A 10653-nucleotide genomic window follows, 5' to 3' on the forward strand; every position below is an offset into this window, starting at 1 on the left:
ATAATAATAACTGAGGAGCTGAGAATATTTAGCATCTAATAAATCAATTATAATAAAAAAATAATAATTTTAAAAAGTTAATATTAAAAAAAATCTAATAAAACAATAAGAATACCGTTTATATACATTTTAAAATAGCTGAAATATTTCTGTTTTGTGAAAACGGGTTTCTTCTTGCATTGTGTGATACACTGTTGTGCTTTCAGCTCCCCTGCAAAACTCTTTAAGAGAAGAGAACAAAAACCTAATGAGAAGCTGGATGAGATCAATCAGGATGGAGGGGAGAGTGCAGGGGTATGGCTCTAACTGCTTGATTCTCTTTACTGCACAAACACATCTGATGACAGCCTAAAGTTTTAGCAGTGGCTCTATCTAGGTCTCAGTCAAATTAACAAAGACTTTTTTGTCCCCCCCCCCGCCCCTAAAGTTCTCAGAATTGAAATTCTGCCACAATCAACGCTTCAGAAATGTGTGCATCACTTTCACCTTTACTTCCCATTTGAAATTCAGAGATGCTCATATTTAAAGGAAATATACAAAATGTACACATTCCTCTTAATGTGAGCTATAACTGGGATCGCTTTTTTATATAATCCCCCTCCCCGGGAAATCTGTGTGGAGCAAAGTTATGAAATGATTTGTTCTGATCTCATTCCAAATACCTGTGGTTTATCAGATCTGGGCTACCGTTTTTAACCAACAGCCACTGCTTGATGCTAACTACTAGATAATTAAGTTATTTTTGCCAGCTTTTCCTGTAAATGGCCCAACACTGGTTTCATCAGTATCTGTGGAGTCATCCTTCAACGCCAGCTCCTACTGACTCCTCTCCTCCTTTCAGTGGCTCTATAGATTTTCTCCAAATGATAAATTGGACACAGGGAGCCACTGAGGTGTGACCTTTTGTCTTAAATGGACCTAATTAAGTTGAAGTTGTTTGGATAAGCCCTTCCAACATATTGTAGGATGGAGCTTTGAAACAATCAATTGGAAAACTGATCCATATAAAATAAACCTCTCCTTTTACTCCACAGACAAAAAAAAGACAAAAAAACAAAAACAAAAAACAAAACAACTTTTTTTTTATTTTCAAAGTTTGAAGTTGCATCAGTGTTTGTATGTTGTTCATTCTCTCCCATTTGATTGAAGAAACGCACCGACTCTTTCCCATCCATCATTTCCACCCCTCCCCTCACTCTTCAATTCCAGAAAGGAGTAGCGCTTCAGTTTGAGCCCATTTTCTCTGTGTTGCTCCGCGCTATAAGCTGAAACTTGCAGAAAGCTGCAGTCTTCATGTCCTCGTCTCCCATGAAAGTCTTCTGAAGAAGGTGGAGATGAGCCGGTTGGATCGATCCTCCAAGGCGTAAAAGTTTTGGATGGTTACTTTTGCGCAGCGGTTTAAAGACTTTTCCACCTCCAGAGGTTGCGGTGCAATTCAAGGACGGGTCCGATTCTTTCTTCTGCAATTATATCGCCCTCAAGCAGGCTGGAAGACCATCAAATTGGAAGAACGCCGCGAATACGCAGGGCGCAGATGATCGCAACTGGTGTTTGCGGCGTGGCGCTGGTTCTGGTGCTGGTGGTGCTGATTCCGGTCATGGTGAACTCTGCCGGAACTCCTGCCCGCTATGAGATGCTCGGATCTTGTCAGATGGTGTGCGATTCCCATGGGACCGCGACGGCAGCCACGGCGAAAGCGACCCACCCGAACAAAGACAACCGCCTGGTGCAGTCGCTGCCGACGTTCATCCAGGGTCCCCAGGGAGAGCCGGGGCGCGTCGGGAGGATGGGTCCCAGGGGTCCGGTTGGTGAGCCGGGGCCACCGGGACCGGCGGGTCCACCCGGGGAGAGAGGAGCACCTGGACCACCAGGTCCACCTGGGCTACCAGGAGCGAATGGACCAACCGGTGCCATCAGCGCAGCCACTTACAACACGGTGCCAAAGATAGCGTTTTACGCAGGGCTGAAGAAGCAGCATGAGGGCTATGAAGTTTTAAAATTTGACGACGTGGTCACAAATCTCGGCAACCACTACGACCCATCAACTGGGAAATTCACCTGTTCCATACCCGGAATTTACTTCTTCGTTTACCATGTGCTGATGCGAGGCGGGGATGGAACAAGCATGTGGGCTGACCTCTGCAAAAACAACCAGGTGAGGATCGAAACCAGGGTTTGATTCGTTTTACCTGAACGGATCTTGCACGTTAAAAAAAAAAAAATCCATTGTTGATCGAACTGTCCATGGTTCTGATTACCGAGTGAAATCTACTGAGGGGTCACCAGGACTTCAGTTCAGGATAAAACGGCACAATTTATGCCTTTTGCGCTTTTACGCACAAATACATCTCCTGCTTTAAAAGTCAAAGTGATGATAAATGTTCAAATACACTGATAAACCGTTTTAGTATTCATCAAAAATGTTGATGGTTCTGATTCTGAATCTAATCAGTAGAAATCTTTCCTTTTCAGGTGAGAGCTAGCGCCATCGCGCAGGACGCGGACCAAAACTACGACTACGCCAGCAACAGCGTCGTTCTCCACCTGGAACCCGGGGATGAGATTTACATCAAGCTGGACGGAGGGAAGGCGCACGGCGGAAACAACAACAAGTACAGCACCTTCTCCGGCTTCATGCTGTATGCTGACTGAAGCAGGCTGGAGGAATTGGGTCCGACTCTCTACATATAAGCTTGCTTTCACAGCTCCTGCTCAGTCCACCCGGGACATCAGAGACAGAAAGAGCTCACCGTTTCTGTTGAACATCATTCCAAGAGATTTGCAGGAAGTCATGCACAAAGAAACTCTACTTTGCAGCAGTGAGGAGCTGAGAGTGTAATAACTCCAGTTTTCATTTTGTACAGCAAAGTCAGGTTGATGTTTTGTTGCTTGTGCGCTCTCAATGAACTGTTATAGGCTTTACAAATTAACTAACTGTAGCTGCTGTGGTAAATTGAAAGTTTCAAGTGTCTACATTTAGCACTTACTCACAGACGCTTATTATATACCCACATAACCACTACTCACTTCAGTGTTTGTCAATTTTTGTGCTTTATTCACCAATAAGAAAAAAAAAAAACAAAACAAAAAAAAAACAGTTCAAGCCACTGCATTTTGGGCAAAGATGTTAAAAGTCGTGATGCATGTTTATAAGACGTTGACATTTTAACACTGTGTAGCATCTAATGATGTGATGCTTATGAAGCACAAGTATATTGGCAAAATGATCAGTGCAAGTCATTTTTCATGTGTGTGTGTCAAACATGGCATCTGGTTTAAGCAGCAGGGTAGCCTGTTTAGTCACCAAAACTGGACAGCGACACTGACATATCTTTCCTAAAACTCTGAAACATTCACCAATCTGCTTACTGAACTTTATGCTTTCCCTGATCAGAAACATCAGTAAAAATGTAAAATGGAATCATCTGGCTTCCTTTGTAACGCCCTGACATGATTAATCCAACTTATGTACTTGTTCATGGTGCGCAGTCAGCTGTGGCGATCTCGCCATTGATCATGTGTTGAAGTCACCCTGTGAGGCCACCTGTTCCCAGATGAGGGAAGGACGCGTCCTTCATCTGGGCCGACCCGCCAGCGTTCTCCCACAGGCACACGGAGACACCCAATGAGGGGCCAACAGGACATCTCATCTAACACGAGCACACGGAGACGAGATCCGAGGAGCATACTGATTACGAGCAGACTCATTTATTCACCTGCCAGGAAGCATGTTCACAGAGATGTCTCAAATGGAGGAGGAGCGATGATGTTTAAATTAAAAAAAAGGTAATTACTGTAGCACCATATGTGTGGGCACCTCTCCAGAGGATACAATCAGAGGGGAGAATATTTTGTCATTTTGGCCAATCAAAACAAAAAAAAAAGCCCCTCCTTTATGAAATGACTACTAATCACAAAAACAAATCAAATAGTTTTAATTAGAGATGCGCTGATTAGGTTTTCTATAGTCGATAGATTTGTGTTTTCATTTAGATCTGATTTGTCGATTTTGTCTGCTGTTTTTTCCAAAAAAAAAAATTCTTAAGAACCATTACAGCTGATTGTGGTAGTACGTTTGAATCAACTTTGCTGATTCCAATCTCTGGCTGATCGGTTGGTGTATTGCTAATTTTGACCAACCAATGAGATCAAAACAAGAAAAGAAAAAGCACAAATACTGAGCAAAACTCCTTTGCAAAGTGACTAATGCATGATCAAAAGTGGAAAGAAAAAAATAGTTTTTTCTTGTAGATTAGGCTTTTGATGACCAATACCAAGTTCGGGTTTTTGAAGTCTGACCAAGCAATTTCAGAACTGACCGATTAAGATAAAAAATATATATATATATATATATATATATTCACTGTACTGGGAGGAGAAAATAACAGCATTATTTTCTTTTTGATGCATAAAAGCACATGTCCCTAACATTTGTCTGATTTTGATGAACATAATATATTAGTGTGTGAATGTGTGTGTGCGAATGATTGAATGTAGTGTGAAATGTTTTGGGGTCCTCTGGACTTGATAAGACGCTGTAACACTACAGTAGATCAGTGCATTCCTAATTTGAATCAGTTGAGGAGGCCACAGGGGGAAAAGCACATGAAACAGAGGGGAAATTATAAGTCTTGACAACAAAGTGAAAACTGTATAATCAAAAACACAAAGCAAATAGTATATAATACACCACAGTACTAATTAGTAAGGCCTCAATTACACTTTTTTTAAAATCGTTTCCATGCATCAACAATCGTATCTGTTTTTGGTTAAAATCAATAAAGAAGTGCATCTTGTTGGTTATTAAATATTAAAGACAACTGAGCTTTCATACATGTAATAAAAAGGAAAACTAAAGTCATATACCTCAGTATTTGATCTGCCAACTACCGATGAAAGTCAGTCAAGGGAAAATTGGCCCATTCACTAGTAGATCTCAAGTTCTAATTTAAAATATATTTCTAAAAGTTCTTCATCTGAACAATCTGCAGCAAACAATTATGTTTACAAAACACAGAAAGAAAAAATCACTAGCACTATTTATGTTTAACCATTGTGGGTTAAACAAATGGTTGTGATTATTGTAATGATCTCAAAATGTTCATTGTGTGATGCTGAAAAAAATAAAATCACAGCTCTGTCAAATCAGCTTCCATTATTCTTTTGTTTGTTTCATTTGAAGGTCAGCCAGCGTTTAGGGTTGTCGATTAGGATTTTGTCCACCTGGTGCTGAGTGATGCCTCTCGTCAGCATCTTCGGCACGATGTTCTTGAGAATATGGGAGTAGCCGTGGCCGCCAAACTTGGTCAGACGGTTCTTGGTGTGGATGTCGTGGGCCACCAGTACCTTGTCCTCGTAGCCCTCCTTCACTAGAAAAGCCAAGCTGGAAACGCACCAGCAACAAGCATGTGAAATACCAAAGTGCAAAGTCTGCATATTGCAAACATAAAGACAGCTCCGACTCCAATGAAGTTGGGACGTTGTTTAAAACACAAACAAAACTGAATGCAATGATTAGAAAATCCTAATCAACATATATTCAATTGAATTATCTTCAAAAAGACAAGATATGCAATTCACAAATTAATAAACTATTGTTTTTTTTTTTTTTTTACTTGGAATTTGATACCTGAAGCACGTTCCAAAAACGTCGGGACTGTGGCATGTTTACCACTGTGTTACATCTCCTTTCGTTTTAACAACACTCAACAAGCATTTAGGAAATGAGAACACTGGAGCTGAGGATTTGCAGGTGGATTTCTTTCCTATTCTTGCTTGATGTAAAAACTTGTAACGCAACAATCTGGCGTCTCCGCTGCAGTGTTTGGCAATTCATAACACGGCACACATTTTCAATGGGAGACAGGTCTGGACTGCAGGAAGGCCAGTCTAGTAATCATACTCTTTAACTATAAAGCTACACTGTTATAACGGGCTTGACAATGGAATAAGCAGGAGTGACCCTGACAAGATGCCACTTAGATGGCAGCATATGTTGCTCCACAAACTTTATATACCTTTCAGCATTAATGTTGCCTTCACAGATGTGCAACACACCACCATGTTATCACAGATGATGGCTTTTGAACTGGGAGCTGATAACAGTCCTTTTCCGTCTTAGCATGGAAGAAAGAATGTCCATGATTTCCACAAACAATCTGAAATGTGGACTCACGAGACCAAAGAACACTTTTCCACTTTGCATCAGTTCATCGCAGATGAGCTTGGAACCAGGGAAACCGGCAGCGCTCGTCAGTGTTATTGGCTTTTGAATGACTGTAGGTGATGAAATTCGTAAATTCCTCACAATAGTTTGGTGAAAAAGTTAGTTCCTAAACTGTTGGACAATTTGCTCACGCAGATGTTCACAAAGGGGACTCAAAGGGGAATGTCACCCCATCCTTAATTAGGAATGACTCAGTCTTTTAGAAATGTCATGACACTCGCCTGTTTCCAAATAATCTGTTCACCTCAGGAAGGATCCAAATAAGTTTATTTTGAGCATTCTCAACTTTTCCAATATTTTATTGCCCTTATCCCAACTTTTTGTAATGTGTTGGAGGCATCAAATGCAAAAGTGAACAACTGCAAAAACAAGATCAGATTTATCTGAACATTACATATCTTAGTGAATTGAATTGAATAAAGCTAGAAAAGGGCTTGCAAATTAAATATATATATATATATATATATATATATATATATATATATATATATATATATATATATATATATTTTTTTTTTTTTATGTTTTACAAAATTTCCCAACTTCACTGGAATTGGGATGGCACATAAATCATCTCAATGGCATAAACGTCATATTTTAGTATAACAGCATGACATAAAGCAGATAATGCATAATAATGCACTAAATTAGAAGTGTTTGAACAAAGAATGTTGGATCCCTTACAAAAGAGGAAAAACTTCTGATTGAGAGCAGCGGCATCACTCACGTTCTCACTCTCTGGCTGTCGCTGGGCATGTCCACTTTAAGGTTAAACGGGTAATTCAGCATCTCCGTTCCGAACAGGTCGTACTCCAGGTAACTCCCCATATTTGCAAACTCAAGCAGCTCGCCTTCATCAAATATAGTCCTGAATGAAAGAAGCAGAAACCTGACTCATTTAGCTTCATCGTGACGGCAGTGTTTTACGAGAATCCGAAAGAAATCATTGCCATATTTCACACCAAACTCTTTCAAGGATCTAAGCGGTGACTAAGCAGTCTTTAGATATTTAGATTTGAACTTTGTATCACAGAAGCCATCATAATACTATGTTTTATTTACGTCATTGTCCGAGTTAAATGTTCAGCTTTTTATTTCATTTCAGAAATGTGCAACTGAAAATTGCGTGTTTTGCTGGTCGGATCTTTAAATATAATCCTGATGAGCATGTTTGTCATTAACTTTGGATGTTTAATGATTAATTAGAACAGTTATCCACAACTACAGTGATTATAAAAAAAAACAAGTTTGATGTAAAAGTATGAATTTTCTCTTAACTAAGCATGGAAATGGTTGTGATGTTTCTTAAATGGATTTCCTAAGGCCTGACTTAAAACACTGTTGAAAATGTATAGGTTTTGGTTAAAAGCTGGGTCTTTAACTGAAGACCAACTGGTTCAAATCAGTGAATTCAAACTTGGGTATGCAGTTCTTGTTATGTGTTGCATATGTGGCACAAACATTCACAACGGAAAAAGAAAAGTTCAAAGCATAATACGCTTTTAGCAGATTTTTCATGAGAGCAATGAAGGTAATGCAGTAAGGAAGCTGGCCAGCAGATACGGTGGGGTGCCCCGTTCCAGAACCTGGGTCTGATGAACTTCTCACCTGTCCAGGTGAGACATGACAGTTTTGCTAATGTCACCGCCGGCTTCCTGGAGAATCCGGACGACCTCAGCTGGAGCGGCCGGGTCCCTGCCAGGATGGATGATAACCGGGCAACCCAGCTGAGACTGAGCGTGGGCCGTGGCTCTCAACACCTTCTTCTCGCTCTCCGTGATGGGCCAGCCGGTGCCGATCTCACCGATCACGCCGCATCGGACGTCTGTGTCGTCAGCGCCGTGGAGCACCTCGCTGACGATGTTATCCGTGAGCTGACGGAAACGAGGAGTGAAAGATGGAAAACATCCCGTTTTAGACAAGCGACTGACAAGTTAGTGACATTCCTCTTCTTCTCTCCGTGAACAGACATAAACTTGAACAGCAGTTTTGAATATTAATACGAGTGCATGCACACTGTCAATGTGTCAATACGGAAAGACTGAACAGCCAGAGATCCATTCAAATCAATCCAAAGTTTCAGAGAAAATCTTTGCATATTAACACAAAGTGTTGAGAGAAGGTGTGATGGATGAAAACAACAGCACAGCAATATCAAGTAGCGGTCCTCCAAACTTATAATTGCAGCCCCTTTTTATCACATTTTGTCAGGTTACAACCACAAAGTTAAATGGATGAATTTAAAGTTGGGCCTGAGTTTGTATTCAGCATCCTTTACTCTGATACCCGTAAAAAAATTCCAGAAGTCACTTGTTAAGCAAAGTGAGTCATTTGAGTGTAATCTAATTTTAGTAAAAACACAAGTGCATCATGAAAAGGAAAGAAAACACCAGGCAGGTCAGAAATAAAGGTGTGGAGAAGACTGTGGTAGAGGTTCACTTTTTCACAACTTTTCAGATAACAATCCCTATAGAAATTATGCACTACTGTGTTTTGATCCATTGTGTAAATCCCAATAAAATACTGTTGTAGTTTTTGGTTGTAATGTGACAAAATGTGAGAAAGTAACATTTTGAGGTGTGAATACTTTGGATAGCCAGTCTAATTTGCCTTATTACTATAGAAAACTGCACACACAGACACAATGAAAAGATCATACTACACAGGTACTCACCTTCTCCACACTCATTTTCTTGGTGGCCTCAGTGTGGGTGCAGTCTATATAGTACCCGGCCCCTGCAATGATGTGGACCCCGGTGTCCTTGGCCAGCTGTCGTAGGGCAGGCAGGTCCCTGTCGATGCCCATCGTGGTGTTCTCCACTATCGTGCCCCCACCAGCCTTCCTGTAGGCCAGCAGCTCATCCCGCAGGGCGCTGAGCTCCTGCGACAGGAACAAGTTCTCCCTGCAGCTGTAGGGGTGCTGCCGGAGCCAGTGCATGTGCTGCATCTGGAACGGGTTTTCTGCCACGGCCTCGTCACCAGGTGGAGGTGCGGTGTAGCTGCACTCAAAGCTCATGACCAGGTGCTCATGGGTCATGGTGCGGCCCAGCTGGTCTGGATCCACAAGACCCAGGACGGTCTGGACTTTCCCACTTAATTTTGACATGATGCTCCAATCTGAGGTCAGGTTACAAAAAAAAAAAAAAGTAAATAATTGTTTATTTTGAAAAGTACTCACACCCCTTAAACTGTTTTGGGAGTTTGCGAGACATTCCAAAGCAAAGTAACCCGTTACCGTGAGGCGGATACTATTGTGACATGGTTCAATTTCTCTGGATTTGCGTGGATCACCATGAGTCAATATGTTGTAGAACCACCTCTAGCTGCCTCTAACTGGTTTTCAACTGCTACGGTAAAAGAAAAGCATTTCCCACAGCATCATGCTGCTACCACCGTGTTTTGCCATTTGGACTGTGTGTAGTGTTAATTTTTCTACAAACAAATGGCATACATGTAGACCAATTATGTGAAAAATTGTAAACTGAACTTGGCCTTCTTTCCACCAAAAAGACCAGATATGTTTTGCTGTTGATGGTTTCTCCCATCTTACCACTGTGTAATGTTAGCCTTGCCTGGTCAGTCAGTTTGGCATAATATGATTGTATGCCACATTACTCTAATTTATTTTTATAAAAACATAAAAAAAATATGCATACTTTTTCCTCCACATTAACAACTATGTACGTGAACTTTGAGTGGCTCTATTACACAATATCCCCCCAGAAACATTTAAGTCTGAAGCTGGACCGTCACAAAGTTCAAAGGGCGTAAGTCCTACAACAGAGTAAAATCAAGACTCGTCCGTACAGCAGAACATGAGGTTATTTGTGTGTCTGTAAGCAGACGTGGTGTTAAATCATTGACAAACCATGTTATAATGCATGCACAAAGAAGGACATGTGAGCTACTAAATGCATGATCGTTATTTAAAACTCCATCCGTAACTCTTGAACCAACTTCGCAACTATAAACTCCCCTTTGCAACAAGCTGCTGAGGAACAAACTCAAAATACATTAGCGTCGTGAAACTTTTACCGAAACAACATTGTGCAGCAGTTCGGAGTTCAAACACAGATGGGAAAACGTTCTGAAATTAAATCTCTGTATGTTAAGACGTCCAACCCCCCCCCAGCATTCTAACCTTGTTTCTTTTCACCGTGCTCTACTTCCACCACCAACCGAGCTCGGACAGCCGCTGCAGCAGATTAGCTCCAAAACACGTCGCGTCGAAGAGTCAATTATCGCGAGAGAATTCGAGACTATTGTTCATTCGACGCTTACTTTCAAGGTCTCCATCAGAATCTGGAACAAGGAATTTGATTTCGGTTCAAAACAGAAGCATTTAGAAAATAAATAGCTATATTAATATTACGAAAAATATATTTTATTTGTCTTTTTGCTGTGTTTAGATAAAAGAGGAAAATGAG

At 41.0% G+C, this 10653-nt stretch overlaps 2 protein-coding genes across 2 annotated transcripts; one reads left to right on the top strand and one right to left on the bottom strand.

The window, feature by feature from the left end:
• Positions 1–1414: 1414 nt before the first annotated feature.
• c1ql3b (complement C1q like 3b) lies at positions 1415–2994 on the top strand. The gene is made up of 2 exons (XM_014998291.2): positions 1415–2155; positions 2473–2994. Exons 1-2 carry the CDS (start codon positions 1535–1537, stop codon positions 2650–2652), a joined length of 801 nt encoding a protein of 266 aa, XP_014853777.1. The 5' UTR covers positions 1415–1534; the 3' UTR covers positions 2653–2994.
• A 38-nt stretch (positions 2995–3032) lies between these two features.
• Positions 3033–10452, bottom strand: pter (phosphotriesterase related). The gene is made up of 5 exons (XM_014998290.2): positions 10368–10452; positions 8901–9343; positions 7835–8100; positions 6954–7094; positions 3033–5383 (listed from the first exon to the last, which is right to left on the bottom strand). The coding sequence occupies exons 2-5, from the start codon at positions 9330–9332 to the stop codon at positions 5173–5175; spliced, it is 1050 nt and encodes a 349-aa protein (XP_014853776.1). The 5' UTR covers positions 9333–9343; positions 10368–10452; the 3' UTR covers positions 3033–5172.
• Between the last annotated feature and the right edge of the window lie 201 nt (positions 10453–10653).

The sequence above is a fragment of the Poecilia mexicana genome, unplaced genomic scaffold (genome assembly GCF_051168715.1).
Source record: "Poecilia mexicana isolate PSO_F unplaced genomic scaffold, ASM5116871v1 scaffold_17, whole genome shotgun sequence".
In the NCBI taxonomy this organism is placed as follows: Eukaryota; Metazoa; Chordata; class Actinopteri; order Cyprinodontiformes; family Poeciliidae; genus Poecilia; species Poecilia mexicana.